This window comes from Eublepharis macularius, chromosome 10 (genome assembly GCF_028583425.1).
Source record: "Eublepharis macularius isolate TG4126 chromosome 10, MPM_Emac_v1.0, whole genome shotgun sequence".
In the NCBI taxonomy this organism is placed as follows: Eukaryota; Metazoa; Chordata; class Lepidosauria; order Squamata; family Eublepharidae; genus Eublepharis; species Eublepharis macularius.
The window spans coordinates 43,332,915-43,351,116 of NC_072799.1; the positions used below are offsets into that span (position 1 = coordinate 43,332,915).

The window sequence follows — 18,202 nt, forward strand, 5'->3', positions numbered from 1 at the left end:
CTCCCCCCTCCCCCTAACGCCTTTCCAGAACGCCAACGCCTTCCTTAGCAACGGCCCCCACTGGCAAAGGACGGGTCACATGACGCGAACAAAGACGAGCCAATCGCATCCTAGGTTGGGCTGGCAGGAGACATCGCCATTGGTTGGAAATGTCACGTAGTCGTCTGCTCCCTCTGGCTTCCTTATTCCCTCTTCAAATTGAAAAACGGGTTACTGAAAGGTAAACAGGGATGGTCAGCGGAAGCTTGGTCCGCTTTCCCTTTGGGCTACCCGCTGTCTGTCACGGGGAACTGGGAAAGGACTCCTAGGGTTTTCTAGGCGCGGCACTAGTATTGGTATAAACAAACTTTCCTAAACCTTCCTTCCCCCCCCCCCCCGCTATTCTGGAGTTCTTAGCGTCTTTCCTCTCGTCATTTTCCTTCATGAAGAATTCTGTAGAGTTTAGATTTTTCCCCTCATGGGCGATATCTGTCTTCCACCCACATCCTCATGACTCCTGTGTGTCAGCAAGCAGAAATTCAGCCTTGGCAGCTTTTCCTGCTGTACGGTTCTTAAGGCATAAGGCCCCTTAGTAGACACAACTTTATATTCTCTGGATTTAACCATTTTGTTTCATCCAAGGGTAAGCTTGGCACCCCTATTTCAGCAATAGCGGTGTTGAGGAAATGTGTCTTTATCAAGAAGATGGTAATAAATTTGAATATCTGTAAGTTAATTTTTTGATCACTGTGGACACCATGTGGTGAAATTGGGCAGGAACAGACAGCCACAGAGTGTCAGAAAAAAAATATGACATTCCAAGACATTTAATCCTCAACATGGGGTTAACTGAATGGCAAATTCTTAGTGGAACTTCCAATTAAACATGGAATCTACCCATATGCATCACAGTTGGTCTCTAGCGCAGTAAATTTTGGAGATGTCAGGGTGTGAAAGGGGAAGTTTTCTTATTTCTTGGTGTGTTCCATTTTCTGTTTTTCTTCCATTCCCTTTTAAATATTTTAACTATGTATTATTATTTTTTAATTTCAATTTGCAAACATAAAATTCATAAGGTATAATATTTTATAATCAAAACCAAACATTATAGAACTTAAATTTTTTAATATTTTACTTCTATTTAAATACTTTTATTCTATCTTTCCCATCTGTTTTCATCTGATGACAGGCATTACACAAGTCTTTCTTTCTGTCATTCTCTTTTTTAATTTAATTTTAATCTTGATTTTCAGCTATATAATCATAAAAGTATTTTAAATATTCTGATAATTTACAGGCAGAGTATAGAATGTTTTGGAGTTTACAGTATTTCAGTTAAAGTATTATTCATATAGGCAAAAAAAATTTCTTGTATTTTGTGCCACGTTGCTACGTCCAGCTATGTGATGTTTGTTCTCGATTTCTGTGAGGTATGATTTTTCCGCATGAAGTGGGAATTTAAATGTACTAATATAGTTCATCTTTTTACAACAATAAAGAATGGAATTGATTTAGAAGCTATAAAACTCTGTATACTTGCATGGTTACCTTAATAAAATGTTTATATTGGAAGTACATGATGCTCATCTCTTACAGTGGGCAAGCAATTGATATTTTAAGTGGTCACTGGTTTGAGTCATATGAGTAAAAACTACAGCAGAGCAAAATGATTAAAAGAACCTTTATTGGCAAACATCTTTGTGGTATTTTGATTAAATTAAAAACCTTTATATTTAACTCTAAAATATTCAGATGGAGTTTAAAATTGAACATACATGGAATGGCTTTCCAGTGTCTCATGATCCAGTAATAATCAGGCTGGCTCCTGCTAATGCAGGGCTACTTATGGATGTGACAGCTCCTTTTTATAATGATCCTCCAGCTCCTACCAGTGATCCAGGAAAACCATTCAATGGACTGTGGAACTACGAGGGTAAGTGAAATAGTTTTAGATGAGTCTAAATGTAGGGTACTCCGTCAGTAAACTGAGTAACTTGAGTGGATAAATACATGGACATGTTGAGAGTTCTAAACTTCTGAACAGATAGTTGCTTTTAAAGCACATATGGCAGCGCAGAAGGATTGGTTTTATTTTTATTAAGATGTTTGTGGTTATATAGTTTAACTAAACAAGCATCAAGTACGATTTATGTATGGCACCTGCTGCTTTAATCAGTCTTGAAACATGACCAATTCTAATAAAATTGGTGTCCACTTTCATTGTTCTCTGCAGCTCTGTCTGCCTTGGCATTGTATGGTAAACTGCCATCTAATTATCCAAACTTGAATTATGAATTACGTAATTACTGCTAGATTTTTTGTAAAAGCTATCACACACCTTGTGCTTTCGAAATTCAGGACAAATAGAGACTTATGAAAACTACAGAGAACAGGTAGGCTATAGATGAGAAAATAGTTTTGCAAGCTGTTTTTTGAGGCATATCAGTATATTTAAAATATTTGGGGGGGGTGAATACGTAAAACTTAATTCTTGGTTAATTAAAGAACATGCTTCTTCATATACAAAGTACTTGTAGTTACTCACTGTGAATGAATTGTTGGTAATCAGTTTGCTATAGATCAGGGGTCCCTAAACAGAGTGGTGGGTGCAACTACAAAATGGCTGCTACAAAAGGCAGGGCCAAACACAAAATATCAGGGAATGAGGTCATGTATAACTCTAACTCTTCAAAATTTCAGGAAGAAACTCTTCTTTAAAATGAATATGTTGTTTAACTTTTTTTTCGTTCATACACAATGCTTACCTCCAACCCCCCAATGAAGACCTTGCACTGTGGTGGCAACTGCTACTGAAGTAACTTTTAAAAAATCTGCACAGCCCAATCAGATAACCTGCTGAGTAAAAGCCCCACCTAGCTCCTCCCACATTCTAAAAACACTTGGTGGTCACCAGAAATGGTGTTGGGAGGTACTACAACATTCAAAGCCCCTTGCTATGAATAATGTTACTAAGGGCTGATTCTGACAATATTGCCCTGTAGTTCCATCATTAACACACTTTAAGTAGCATAGTGCATGTCTCTGTCCTATTGGAAAGGTTGAATATCTGCATTTTGGCTAGCATTTGAGCTTCCATTTACATTTTAACTATCATACCTTATAAATATATGCATTTACTGATTAGAACTGTAACACAGGAATCAGATCTCTGGCTGATATTAGTTACTGTATGATCTTGCATCTAGATTTAAATAGTTCAGTTACTAGGGTCACCAGCCTCCAGGTAGTGGCTGGAGATCTCCCGGAATTATAACTGGTCTCCAGGCCACAGAGATCAGTTCACCTGGAGAAAATGGCTACTTTGGTGGGTGGGCTCTATGGAATTATGCCATGCCAAGGTCCTTTCCCTACCCAAACCCCACTTTCTCCAGGTTTCACCCTCCCACCCCCCAGATCTCCAGGAATTTCCCAACTTGGAGCTGGCAACCCTATCAGTTACACAAGTATCATTTCCAATAGTTTGGAAGCATGTGAGCTGAAATTAGAGTAGGCTGGATCCTATCCTCTTTCTACTGGTAAAAGAGGCAGTGGTGAGGGCTCTTGACCACCAAAAACACTACTGGGATCATGGAATCCATGTGGACAGGCAGGATGGGGGAGAAGGGAGAAGTGAACAAATGAAATGAGCGAGTGAAAAAGTTAACATCCAACCCTTTGTATTTGGAAAAGGATCTGTTTCTATATACTAACTCAGACTTTTAAGTAGCCATGGTCTTAGTAAGACTTTCGTCAATTAACAAAGCATGAATGCTGCGTGCAAGGGTTTGGTCTTTTTAATAGGCCACACACTAACAATATTAGTTGTTGTAGATTTTCTGGGCTACAATGCCAAGACCACGGCCATACAGCCCGGAAAATCTACAACAACTAACATTCTCCAGCTGTGAAAGCTTTCGACAATATATCATGCTAACAATGTCAATGTGTATAGGCAGACAGGTTAGTAAGCGTTTTTGTGGATTAATTTGTAAGTCTAATCTTTTTCTTGCTACTTCCGCAGTCATACATTCTCTGCACCACAAGGTTCATTACTATTCCCTTGATTTCCACTCTATAGCCGCTTGATTTTCAATGCTACCCATGCTACTTTGCGTGTATAGACATGCAAAGGAATATGCCAGTGGAGTGAAACTCACAGGTTTTGTGTCCTTGCTTGGCTTTTCTGTTTTAAAGGCACTTCACCAGAAGTGCAGTCTTTATTACAGAAACAAGCTCTAGATTTGTATGTACAGGTCAGACCATATTGCTCCATATTATCTACTCTGATTGCCATTGGCTGTCAGGTAGAGAAAAGTATTTCTCAGTGCCTGCAATCTAAGATCCTTTAACTGGAGATGTCTTATATAAAAAACAGTGTTTTCTACCTATGTGCCTTTACCATTCTTTCTTTTAGTTTTCAGTCTTGAAACGTTATTTTAGAAACAGCATAAGAAAGGCCTGTGTAACAGAACTGGCAAGGTAAAATATGTGACTTTTTAAAAGAAGTCGGTCATCTACAACATTTGTGTATCTTTTTAGGATAAAATCAGAAGCCTTGGCTTAAAACACTGAGAGCTCAGATTCAGCTCAAATTGAATTGTTTTGAAATTTTGCTTTAAAAAAAAAGATAAGTGTAGAGAAGAATGGAAATGAAATATGTATTATTGTTCTTTTTCCTTTTTAAGTTCCAAGTTCTGTTACTGTCTACTTTTTCTTTATTCTTGTTTTCTTCCCTTTCTATGTGATTTATATATATATATATATATATATATATATATATATATATATATATATATATATATATATATATATATATATAAACAAAACATTAGTTAAAACTGAATTGTTTTGAAATGTTTGCAACTAGAATGACTCCAAGTATGTTTTTAAAACTAATAATTGGAGTCTTCAAGTGTTTCAGCTGACTAGTTTATCCACTCTTAGAGAATACATGAAGGATTTTTGCCTTATAACTTTGTTCTGATGAATGAAGAAGAAATCATCCTAATGGAAGCAAATTCCATTATATGCTTACCATCTTAATCTTTTTGTTGACCTCCGCTATACTAGAATATGACAAAAATGTTCTTAACGTAACTTTTTCATGCATGTGGATGAGATTCATCTGCCAGTTGTTTCATATTCAGTCCATTGATTTAGGGGTTCATCGCACTAGGTTCTTTTAGTTAAGGTTGTTACTTGTAGTAAGTGATTGCTCAGTTCTGCTCAATTTCACACATGCAGGTGTCTAATAAATAGTTCCTAAGCTTCATATTCCTCAGTGTCAGCTCATATAGGGAAAAAAGTAATTTCCCCCCATTTTTCTGTTTTTATCTAGGTGGCAGAGTTGATCTTTTTTTCCTCTCTGTCTATAGATGTGTTCTCTAAGTTTAGTTTCAGCAAAAGTAATCAGAATTATGATGGTGTTGAACATTTTTGTCTTCAAAGCATTTGATGTGCATATAGTGGAGTATTGAAAATGCAGAAAATAAAATAAAACTAAATAGCTGAAATGTAAAAAAAAGTGAACTAAGTATTTTTGTGTGTGCTCTTAGTTGTAGAAGCTTTCTTCCTGAATGGTCAAACTGAGCAGTATTTAGAAGTGGAGCTCTGTCCGTAAGTAAACATTTCAAAGCTTACTGACATCATCTGTTTTCCATTGCAAGTCTATTGCTTAAATGCCAGATAAGGAAGTGTGATCGTGTAGGAGATTTCTGATAATTCCTAACACTTTGTCCTGGAGGAAAAAAAGGACCTAGTTCTATAACCTCCTTTTCAGATTTTTAAAAAATATCACTTGTATTCGTGGCTGTATGTTTTGAGTTGACTTGGAGTTTTAGGAAGTAACTGTTGGTTCCATATTTTGAACAGAAGGGTACATTAGTGTTTGTATCTATGCAGTAACTGACTTTGTACCAAAGGGGAATGTATAATAGAATAAAGTTATAATTGCAAGGTTGTTCTTGAGTAAAAGAAAATATCAGCATGGTGGGTAAGGCCGGATTCTTCAGTGATGAAAATTGTTCTGTGCATTTGCCTTTCTCTTCTAGGTAGGATTTTCTTTTTGAGGAATCGGAGGTGGGGGTAGGCAGAAATGTTGTCTTGGCTGTCTCAGTCACTGAGTTCCACATTGGAGAGGATTCTTCTGCCTTTTATGACTGAAGCAAAAACGTTGGCATCTACATCTCAGTTCTGCAGTGGCAGGATAATATGCATTTGCTAAAATTCTGCTTTTAAGTATCTATTAATGTTAATATTGAAAATACTAATTTCTTACTGCTTACTTCAGAGAGAGCCCAGACTTTGATAGCCCAGCTGAGCCTGATCTTGTCAGTTCTCAGAAACTAAGCAGGGTTAGCCTTGGTTTGTAATTGGATGGGAGACCTCCAACAAAGACCAGGGTTGCAGAGGCAGGCAATGGCAAACCACCTCTGTTAGTCTCGTGCCATGAAAACCCCACTAGGGGTCACCATAAGTCTGCTATGACTTGAGGGCACTCTCCATCATCACACTTCAGAGAAAACACTAATGGCTAACTTAATTGGATTTATTTTTTCACACAAATGCAAAGTAGACTGATTTAAAATGGTGATTCAAATAAAAATGTTGGATATGTTCTTAATAAATGCTAATTGGTTGCTGTAACCATAAAACATTTATTTATTTGCTTTATAGCCCTCCTTTCTCACTGAGATGAATTAGGCTGTATTAAAATCAATCAAATAGCATGAAGTGTCAAACAAATACAATAGAATTAGGATGTGCTCTAATTGAATTATTATGTAATCTCAGAGGTTACACTAACAAAACAATCTTATATAGAGTTACTCTTTGAAATATTCATTGATTTCAATGGGCTTAGATTGTAATAACTGCCTAGGATTGCGCTCCGAGTTTCTTAAGTATTTAACTTCAATAAACTTCAATAAGTACTTACCTTTATCAGCGGTGTTCATGATCTCAGATTGAATGTCTTTTACAATCTGTAGCAATGACAAATATTGTAGACAGGTGCTGATTGAACATAAAAACATCCTTTTTCCGTAGTCTGCCTCCTCTTCTTTGACACATAGCTGCTCTGCCTTGCCCCAGCCACTAGAAGTGAGTGCTGTTAATTTACTAGTCAGATCACTGTTCTGCATGAGACTGAAGATAAATATCCATGTTGCATGGTAGTTAGTAATAAATATGTATAATTAGAGTGCTAAAGCAGCTGCTGAGATTTAGTAGTACCTTTGCATAAAACAGGAGTAAGAAGTCACCTGAGGAATCAAATGGATGACAAAAGGGGTCGATTGCTGTCCTTTGCCCCGTGTATGAATTGTTGTGCTCTGTGATTACTAAGAAAGGAAGAACTGTAGGTAAAAATATATTCAAAGGATAGTAAAATCTGTTCACATGCCGTTCAGAATGTAGAAATTTAATCTGCTGTTTTAATAGCTACATAACTGATTTTTTTTAGAAGTTGCATTTGCATTTTATTTGGTAAGACCATGTTTGTCTAAGAACACTAATGCAACTTGGTCTTGCAGATATGCTTATGAATGTACTTGCATTATGATTATACCTCATTTTCACAGGCATGGGCACTATCTCATTTTGTTGCTTTCTGGCAGAAGAAAAGTATTGAAAGTAAGTGAGCTATTTATTTCCTTAATACCTAATCACATACTGCTTGAGAAATTAGGCTAATTCTGCTTCTTTTTTTAAATTCAGCAGGAGCTTCCTTTAACATTTGAAGTATCCAGAACAAGTGATCAATGGAATGGCAGAGCTCATCTTCCTTGGAGCTACCTTCCACCAGCTACTGACAAATTTAATGCTTTCGCAATCCATGGGTCAGGTGAAGCTAGAATGTATGAAGCCCTCTATCCTGTACCTCAGCATGAGATTCAGAAAGAACAGCATCCTGATTTGTAAGTAGGTCTTGCCAAGGAAGGCTGTATCCACAAGCCGTCTTGATTGGGAGGTCAAGAACAAAACACTCAAAACTTGGAGTGAGTCTTCACTTCCAGGGTAATGAGCTGCCACCAGCCTCTCTTGACTAAACATTCAGCTGTGGAACACACAGACAATTTCCCAGTCTTGCCAGATTTTAAACAGGCCACTTTGTAGATTGAATTCCACTAAACAACTATTTGGGTAGCTCTGACCAAAAAAGGGTCGAAGTACTAGATTTAGATTGAAGCTTGCAAATTCCTAAAGAACACGCCAGGTTATACTCCAAAGAGTTTATTAACAGAAGTGCAGAAGGGTACGGATATACAACTGTGCAAAAAGACAGGAGACAAGAAACTCTAGATAACTAAATTAACACACTTAAACAGACTTTCAGTCTCCCAGCCTTAGGTTACCTTTCAGGCTAATCCAAATAGGATTCCAAAGTCTCAAAATCCAGAGACAAAGATCCTGGGCTGACACCAATCCAGGTGAGCAGGTCTAGAGCACAAAAGCAGGTAGCAGAAATCCTCCTGTCACCATACAGAGTCCAAAAGCAATAGGTGTTTGGGGAAGGGGAGCTAGAATGAGGTCACTTGTTTTATCCAAAACTGTAGCAACTGGCCCGATCCCAATTAGCCAGTCAAGGAAATGCATGCACTTTCACTAGAGTTTCCACGTTCCCTTAACTTCCTGGTGTGTGCGGGGGGGGGGGGGGAGAGACCAGCACTTACCTCTGTGATAAGCGTACACGCTCCTGACAGACGCAATAATGTCAATTCCAGAAGTGACATTAGCGTGCACATTGCCCAGGGAGGCTTGGGCTTTGGACTCCAGGGCCTGTTCCTTGGGGCCTTCCCCCACACCAGCCAAGTGAGTGGCAGTGGGGGAGACAGAGGCTGGGAGCAGGGGGTCCCCTTCCCCACTGGGGGACTGGCAGCTCTAACTCTCACCTAAGATCCTTTGGTAGAATGATGCAGTGTAGGTGAAGCTATGACATCATTGCACTACCTCTGAAAGTCCACAATCATGATGACTTTACACATTTCTATCAGGCCCAGCCTTAACTGAACCAAGAAACAGATTGAGGCGAATCAGGTTCTTGACAGGTCTAAAGAACTATTTTCTATTATGACAGCTGAAAGGTTAATATTTTATTTTATTGCCTTGCTCACTGAGTGTGAGCTGGAAGACAAAAATGACCCAGGACAATCTGGGTTATATTATAAATTGCTATAATAAGTAATTTTATAACAAGGATTTCTTTTTCCATAGTCTGTTATATTAAACTAGCAACAAAACCCGTTGTGAGAAATAATACAACGGGCTCTTGAAATGGGAGGGTGGGCAGGCTGGTATTGCCTTCTCCTACTCCATGACTGATCCCGGATGGTGAAGCGGGGATGGGGGGTGGGCATTGCCTCCTGCTCCACGCCTGATCCTGGCTGGGTGAAGGCAGGGGAGGGGCAGGAACATTGCCACCTGCTCTCCTCCTGATCCCAGCTGAATGAAGGGGGAGTGGGCATTGCTTCCTGCTCCGCTCCTGATCCCAGCTGGGTGATGATGGGGGGGGGCATTGCCACCTGCTCCGCTCTCAATCCCAGCTGGGTGAAGGTGGGGCACAGGCATTGCCACCTTCTCTGCTCTTGATCTCAGCTGGGAGAATGCAGGGCGCAGGCATTGCCACCTGCTCCATACCTGATCCCAGCTGGATGAAGATGGGGCGCAGGCATTGCCACCTATTCCGCTCCTGATTCCAGCCGGGTGAAGGGGGCAGGCATTGCTTCCTGCTCCATACCTGATTCCAGCCAGGTGAAGGCAGCTGGGCATTGCCACCTGCTCCACTGCTGATCCCAGCTGGGTAAAGACTCATGGTGGGCATTGCTGCCTGCTCCTCTTCTGATTCCAGCTGGGTGAGGGGGGGGGGGCGGGCACTGCCACCATGATCCCAGCTGGGTGAAAGCGGGGAGCAGGCATTGCTGCCTACTCTTCTGATCCCAGCTGGGTGAAGGGGGGTGGACATTACCACCTGCTCCACTCCTGATCCCAGCTGGGTGAAGGGGGCGGGCTTTGCCATCTGCTCCATGCCTGATCCCAGCTGGTTGAAGGCGGGGGGCTGGATTGCCACCTTCTCTGCACCTGATCTGAGCTGGGTAAATGCAGGTGGTGGGCATTGCCATCTGCTTTCCTCCTTATCCTGGCCTGGGCTTCCCACCATGGTGCACTCTCTGGAGGGACAGGCCTGGGTTTCCCTCCACAGCAGCGTCCTCTGGTTGTACACCAGGATAGGAAGTAAGTTGTCTATTGTAGGATGTTTTCTTAGGTCTGGAGTCACTCTCTACTTCATATGCATCAGTATTTGTGGAAGGAAGAGGCCTCTCTAGTATGTGTCACTAACAATATGCTTCTCACTGTTAATTACAGATCAAATGTCCACATTTTGCAGTCACTCGTTTGTAACCCCTGCTCCCTGATCTGTGGTTGAATTCAATTTTATATCCAGGTTTTCTGCATGTCTTTAAAAACATTTGGCTAGATGCTCCTTCTGCTCTCCCCCCAAAGAAGGGTGCTATTAGAGCCTGGCTTGTTGATAGAAAAAAAAAGCAAGAACTTTAGGGCCAAGCTAGATGAGATGTTGGAAATCCAGTCACAGAATGCTCATTCCCTTTAAAGTTCTTTCAAAGCAACGGTAGGGACCCTGTATTGGATTGGAACTGCACTGGTATGCTGTTTTTCTAATCTAACCCCCCACCTCCACATACCACTGCTGTTCCCCCAGCTGGGCAAGTAGCTCTGGGAGGAGAGCAGCACTGTAAAAACAGCACAGAGGTCGAGGAGTTAACCAGTATTATGCTCTTAATTCAGTTCTGAGGCCCATGACTGTTTTTAGAGAAATGGGAGATTCATCACTGGATCACTCAAATGTCTCGTATAGTTTCAGACAGAGAAGTGGCTGTTTATATATTTCTTCTAAATATTTTAGTATTGTTTGAACAAGAATTAGTTATCTGGAAATATCTGTAGGGGCTTGGAACAAACGGCCTTTTTTGAGTATAAGAAGTGCTTTTAAGGTAACAGGGTTTTTATGTCATGGAAAAAGGTTTAGAACACTCAAATTACACGTGTTTATTTTGAAGGATTGATTGTTTTATAACAAATGTTAGACTACAGGATAATTGATGAGTTTATGTAAATTGAATCTATATCTATAATAAAAGTTTGGAACAAATACTTTATCTTACTGTGATGCTTAGCTATTTACTTTTAGTACTCTTGACAAAGAATATTACCTCAAAAGTGTAAGGTGAATTGCAAAATAATTTCATTCTCTGTGCACTTTTGTTTCAAAGGTGTATCAGCCAATCCAGATATGAAAGTATGGGTTGTAATAATGAAACTGGTTCCTCTAGTGATGTGGCTTTTAAACAGTAATCGGCATAATCATAAAATAAGATGCTATTTCTTGAAGCAGTGAGGAACAGAAAATGAGTTCTGGTACTGAAAAATTGCCACTACTGATGGTTTTAAATATTCAGCCAAACAAAAGGATTAAAATATGTTTCTAACCCATCCTAGGTCTTTTCCACACTGGGCTTTTTCATCAGTTCTGGCCTCATACTGCATCGTTTTCTCTCCGTAGATCTGTGCACATGGTCAAAATACCCCAATTCAGTCTCCGAATTGCTTCCCTGCCTGTTTTGCATTCTGCATGGGAAAAGGCTGCATCTGCTGCAGAATCGATCTTTCCCTGGCTTTTCTGCAGCTTTTCTCCCTGAACATATATCCTGATTTTTTTTTTTTACAGCAAAGTCAAACCGTGGCTTTTTTAAAGTGCAGAATGCTTTCTTTGGCCCTGGCCCTGGCCTATTTTTGACCGCCTCTTCATCCTCCTGCATCCTGATTGGTCGAACATCAAACCTATCCAGTTTTTTCCTGATTTTTTTTTTAACAGCAACATTCCAATGTTGGTGCCTTTAAAAAAAAACCTTGCAAGTAATGGCTTCAGTATTGCTAACACAAAAACTTTGCAAAGAGCTCTGAATCTCACTTGATATTTTAAAGTTTCCCTCTGCCCTTCCTGTACTTTTCAGTCCATTCTTGTTGGCTTTTTAAAACGTATTTTTGAAACAGCAATGTTGTAATATTGATGCTTTAAGACAAAACAAAAATTTGTAAGTTTCCTTAGCCCATCAGCTGAAGGAACTGACCTGTGGTCAGTCAATCAACTGATGAAACTGATGCGTTTCCCAGAAAGCCTGCAGCAGAATCGGGGCATTTTTCTAGTACAGAAAAAAAAATAAACAGGTACCACTTCAGTTTGATGCCTCAAGTGTGGAATTATAGAAGCCTAAAGTGGATTCAGTCCTTGCAAATTAAATATCGAGAAAACTTTGTGTAAGCATATGGAAAATACCCTACCCTTTTCCTCCTTTCTCTTTCAGTCATCGCCTAGAATATTTTAAATGCTTTAACTTGAAGATGTTAATGGGAGAAGGCTGGAAGCAGCCGGAATCAGATTTCTGGGCACTATGCAGACAGACCATTTAAGTAAATAAGACAAGAGGTAAGCTATCTAGAAGTTCAAAAGTGTCAAGACTTAAACAGTTTCCAAAGAATTTTAGTCTCTGCAAGCATATAATCACTTTTTAAAAGTGGGTTGTGTGCTTAAGGGCAGAATTCATGCTCAAACAGTCTTAACTGGCATAAGTTTATATTTGTGTATACTAAAAAAACCCACTGTTGCTAATGACTGTTTTGCTGTGTTTCTATTTGTCCCTCCTGTACAGTTCCAATTGCAAGCACTTTTCCTCCAAAGTTTCGCTGAATTGGAACTGACTCAAGAATATGCACATTCATATTGTAGCCTTACTTTGACTACTGAGGAACAAAGTAAAGGGCTAAACATGGGGTTACTGCTGAGCTAAGTAAAATCATATTGTGTGTGTAGAGATTACTTATATTAGATGTCTGACATGTTTTAAACACACCCACATTCTTTCTTAGTGTGTGCCTGAGCTCATGTTTTGCTGTGAATTTTTTTGGGACATAGTAAATCAGCTTCACTTACAGAGCCATCCTAAACAGAGCTGTGTTCTATTAATTCCATTAAAGTCAATGGTCTTAGAAAGAGTGAAACTGCTTAGGATGGCACTAAAATAATTTTTAGAGTATGGTGAAACTTGCACCTTGTTCTGGGCAATGGAAGTCTGATCTTTACTAACAATGGGGGAAATGCTAATTATAGCACAGCACATCTTGAAATTTCCAGCTGCCCTTTCACCACATGGGTTGAATCCAGTCATCTTTTTCATTCAATCTGTCATTTCCCTTCCTTATAACAGCCCCTGTTTCACATGGCTTTTGTCCATGGAGGTGCCATGATCCTCAGGAAAGACTTTTTGGTAGTCAAAAATGATTCTTTCCTCACATTTTCACCTGTGGAGAAACTAGATGGAACCATCCCTATGTGTTTCCTTGTGTGTCCTGCCATCTGTCACAAAAATTTCTACATTTTATTTCTACGTTTTACATGCTTTTGTATCTCTTGATAAATAGAAAATCATGTTTTCAAGCTTGTGATTTTCAGCTGTCAAGCATAACATCTTGATTTAGATCCCTGCACAGGTCTCTACAGGATTGCTCCTTTGTTCTGTTTCTGGATTCCACTCCAGAACATCTCCAGTAAAGTGTTTCCTGTCTTGTTATGTTATGAAAGGATTTATTGGTGATTTGTGTGGATTCTAAACAAGAATCTGTTTCGAATAGCTAAATAGAACTTCTCATTTTCTTTACAGAAAATCTCAGTATAAAAGTATCTCAAAGTTCTGCAGAACATGAGCACGTCAAAGATTACTGTTGCTGGAATGTAGAAATTTTATGTTTGAATAGACTGTAAATCCATCTCATATGCTGATTTTAATTTCAAACTGTAGGGGTTATAGTATGTTTTCTGATAATTAACATCAGTTATACAAAAATAAAATGCCAAAAAGGAAGAACTGAAGAAGATAACAGAATTAGTTGAGACCGGGAGGTCCCTAATTCAAATCTCTGCTCTGAATTCACTTTGTGGTTGTAGAGAAACCATGCTGTCTTTTCCTCAGTCCCCCATCTACAGTACAGGAACAATTTTCTGGGGTGTGGTAAGGACTGAAACAAAATAATGTCTGTGAAATATTTTAAATAATGAAAGTGCAAAAAGCATAATCGTCATCAATACCTAGTTGTCTCGAAATCTGTTGTAGCGGATAGATTATCACTCTGTTTTAAATTTCCAGCCATATGCTCCAGTTTTTTCAACTCTAGCATATAGTTATTTACTTCCAGTAACATCCACTTAACTAGATGAACCATATATTTTTTGTCCTGTCATGTGTTGCTGTGTTTCTTCTTACACCAACAGTAAATGGATGCTTTTCCTCTTTCGAAATTCAAGACTTGGGGATATTCTCAACTGTGAACATTTGTGGAGCTGTCTGTTCATTATGAATAAATATTTTGATTTTTCTAAAATTGTTGCATTTAACTAGAAAATAATATTGTGAAAATGTAATTTAACATGAGTTAATTATTGATCCATTAATGTATTGTAAACTAAGAATAATCTGAGCTCTGCCTGTTCACTGAATATATAAAGCAGGTTTTCTTTTCTCACGCTAAATTAGCTATGCTTTAACTGTAAATAAATAATAAATGGAACAATATTGATTCAGCTGTTTTTTGTTATCTCTTCTCATACATAGTGTCAAAATGAATATAGCTGGAGTTGCTCTGTCTAATTAAGTTAAATTCACTCTTTCATTCTGGGTAGTGGATTACAGTTGGAATAGGAAGATATCACAGAAACTTTGTTCTAAAATGCATAGGAATTCTAGGGCCAGATTCTGTGGAGGGTATCCACAGTCAGAAAAGATTTCTATCCATTGGTGTGATATTCACGTTTTGCCAGAAATGTCCCCAAATGCTGCTTCTGGGAGACGGGGGACCCCTCAGCAGCAGCATCAGGGGGAGTTGCATGTCTGAAGCAGAAGGGGAAGTCAGTAGAAATCACACATACCCCATTCCACATGCAGAAATTCTTGATAGGATCCAAGACATAGTTACTAGAACATCTGTATAAAATAATGTAGTGCAAACCTTGACATGATACTCCCCAAAATATTCTGTTCATGTGGATCTCCTTAAAGGTGTTCAAAATCTCAAGGATGGCAGGCACTAAAGGAAAATATGTACCAATAATGTGGACATCACAGATCTTCTGTGATTATGCAGTACAGGGTTCAAAAAATGATCTCTACCACTAAGGAAGAGATTAATTGCTTGAAATCAAAGAATTGTGCCTGTTCATGCTGTGAAATAAACAAAGATACAGGTGTATGCTATCAAAGAATACAGGAAGGGATTTGGCAATAATGACTTGATGCTGTTTCTTACAACTGTCCAGGAAAAACAGTAGGGTAGTGGTTAAGGCTGGCTCTTTTGAGATGTTTAATCAGCATTTAAAATTGACACTGAAAGTAAGCTGTATTCCCACCACAGGATACAAGAAACATGCTATTTACATTCCTATCAGACCACCTATTAGGTATCAACTTTGTGTAGTTAGGATTGGATTTCCCTTCTACAAAGATAAAAATAATCCAGCAATATCCAAATTGCAACTGAATGGTCTGTAATCCAAATCCTATTACAGTGGCATCTGCAAACAAGACTAATGAAAGGTGTTAAAAAAAATTCTTAATGTTTGATGGCCTTGGGTGTTCACTAGGGTATTGCATGAATAGCATGATGTAGTATAATTGAACAGGATGAGGGGAAGGGAGAAAGGAAAGCCCATTTTAAGGGCCTATTTCTTGCAGGAATGAGCATTAATATGTTTACCCCGTGGTGGATTCTTGATTTAATAATCATGTGGGAGTGCTATAGATTACCTACACTAAAAGATCTTTCTCTTAAGCTACATGTGAATTCAGTGTTCTTAATATCCAGACAGTATGGGCTAGGCAATGCCCATATTTTTTCTGCTGGAAGAGAGGATGCCCTTTTGATCCTTCATGCCAGGCATCATAGGAGCCATGAAATCAGGCTGTAGTGAACATGCATTAAGTTGCCTTAAGTTGAGTCCAAACCATTGGTTTATCAAGGTCACGACTGTCTTTGACTAGTAGTGGTTTTCCAGATCTCGTGACAGAGATCTTTCACATCACCTACAACCTGATGCTTTCAAATGGAGATGCTGGTGATTGAACCTAGGCTCTTCCACATGCCATGCTGATGCTGTACCATTAAGTCATGGCTTACCCTGAAGACGGCATTTGGATGAGGTTGCTCCTTCATGTTTCAGAAGAAAAGCTGGCAGGTTCTAACCTAACGTCACCAAATTGAATTTTATGAAAGAATCTGCTCATGTTTATGCTCCGAAACTGAATAAGGAGCAACCCTGCTCAAGGAAGTAAGGCACAAAGAATTCAGAACAGCGTGGGTCAAAAATTCTCACCAAAGTGTATTATTCCACCAATTTAGTCAATAAATACAATTAAACAACAAGACCCACGTTCCTTATAAGGCATGCTTAGATGAGAAAATAAAGTTTCAATGCAGATCCGGTAGCGAGGACTGGAGAAAATCCAATGTCGGGGTGTGTGACAAGGCACGTCCCGCTTTGGAAACCGCAGGCGTCGATGAGCAAACTGCAGTGTTCCGAGCTAGAAAATCGTCAGGAGTACGAAGACGAAGTTGCTGTGAAGAGCAGAGCCGTAAAATGATCAAAGGCAAGGCAGAGCCATAAATAAATCCAAGGCAACAAGCCACGCCGGCCTCTTTTTTTCACTCGTTTCAGATATTTAAATCTTTTTTCAGGCCATAGCATAAACACTGTTCAAAAGCAGCAAGTCGACATCCAGTTCCTTGCAACAGTAATTAGGATTCTCTAAGGAAGTTGTTTCTCTTTTGTTTGCTGCATCTTTATGCTCCACTTGGAAGGTGCTACTTCAGAGCATCTGGTTTATTGAGTTTCAGATATTCTAACTACTCTGAAAGTGGCTGTCGTCTAGAAGTTGCTAATGCATGAGTAACTGTAGCCATATCCTTGTGTTTCAATAGTAGATGCAGCAAAGGTATCAACCAAAGTTGATAAACTTTCTGAGCCACAGCCATTTCCTGGATATTTAGGAGCAATGCTGAGTCCAGGATTGTTTCCACTTCACAAACGTGGCCTATAATAGAGAACAAGAACCTATCAATTTCTTGGCAAGATATGTATGAGATTAATAGAACAAATATGCATAATATGACATCACATCCAAGACCAGATTAGAACAGAGTCCCAATTTCCAGCTGATTTATTGAAGTGTTTGTTGTTTAACGTGTGATTAGTACTTTTAATGTATTTGTTAAGCACCTAAATCAGGGGAGCCCAATTTGGTGCCCGTGGGTGCCATGGTGCCCATCACCATTTCTTCTTGTGTCTGCCAAGTGTTTTTAGAAAGTCAGAAGACAAATGAGACTGAGTTTTGATGTTTATGGTATAATAAACATCAAAACATAGCAGCTTTATGTAAAAAAACTACTTGCACAAAAAGTGGAGCAATAGTCTAAAAAGACATTGGGACAACTCTGACTAAACACAGTTGGGCTGCAAGGCTACTGTATACATGTGCAAGCAGCTCTCACCAGCTCTTCAGCACCAGCTGTCATTGTTAAAAGTAATAGTGCAGATTAAAAATAGTTAGGCTCATGTAAAGGGGATAGCCAAGACACGACGTGTTTTCCCCTTTTGCATAAGCACATTATATGCCTGCAAAATGAAGAAAGATCTGCCAGATCAGAGTTTCTTTGCTTCCTTGTAGATATAGATAATAGATACAGATACACATTTATTTGGTATGTATGCAATAAAATATTTTAAACAACGTTAAGTTTAAAGGGCATTCCATTAAACAGAACTTCTTCCTGAAATGTTGGAGTTACTGTTAGAGTTATGCATAACCTCACTTGGTGACATTTTGAGGTCGGCCCTGCCTCTTGTAGCAGTCATCTTGGTGTTGCATCCAGCACCCTGTATCAGAATTTCAAAGGGGCCCAAAGATTGAAAAAGGTTGGGGACTCCTGACCTAAACAATTTGCTGTAAAGGAAGTCTCTTCAGCAGCGCCGGATCTAGGGTTGCCCATGCTCGGGGCAACGCTTGGCTGGCCACCTCGCGCGCGCGCACAGTGCACGTGCACTCTCCGTACTGCGTGATGATGTCACTTCGGTGATGTCATCATGCAGGTGGAACGGAAGCAG

General features: G+C 39.4%; 1 protein-coding gene across 5 annotated transcripts; it reads left to right on the forward strand.

Moving 5' to 3' along the window:
- The first annotated feature begins 133 nt into the window (after nt 1-133).
- On the forward strand, nt 134-14,625 carry LOC129337048 (UPF0462 protein C4orf33-like). 5 transcript variants are annotated; one of them, XM_054990512.1, is made up of 7 exons: nt 134-220; nt 1,732-1,912; nt 5,535-5,595; nt 7,560-7,611; nt 7,696-7,895; nt 12,360-12,481; nt 12,705-14,625. In XM_054990512.1, the coding sequence occupies exons 2-6, from the start codon at nt 1,732-1,734 to the stop codon at nt 12,463-12,465; spliced, it is 600 nt and encodes a 199-aa protein (XP_054846487.1). In that variant the 5' UTR covers nt 134-220; the 3' UTR covers nt 12,466-12,481; nt 12,705-14,625. The 5 variants fall into 5 exon arrangements, with proteins under 5 accessions (XP_054846487.1, XP_054846486.1, XP_054846489.1 ...); XM_054990511.1 differs by lacking the exon at nt 134-220 and adding an exon at nt 234-335; XM_054990514.1 differs by lacking the exon at nt 134-220 and adding an exon at nt 234-335 and having other exon boundaries at nt 13,713-14,625.
- Nucleotides 14,626-18,202: the final 3,577 nt, after the last annotated feature.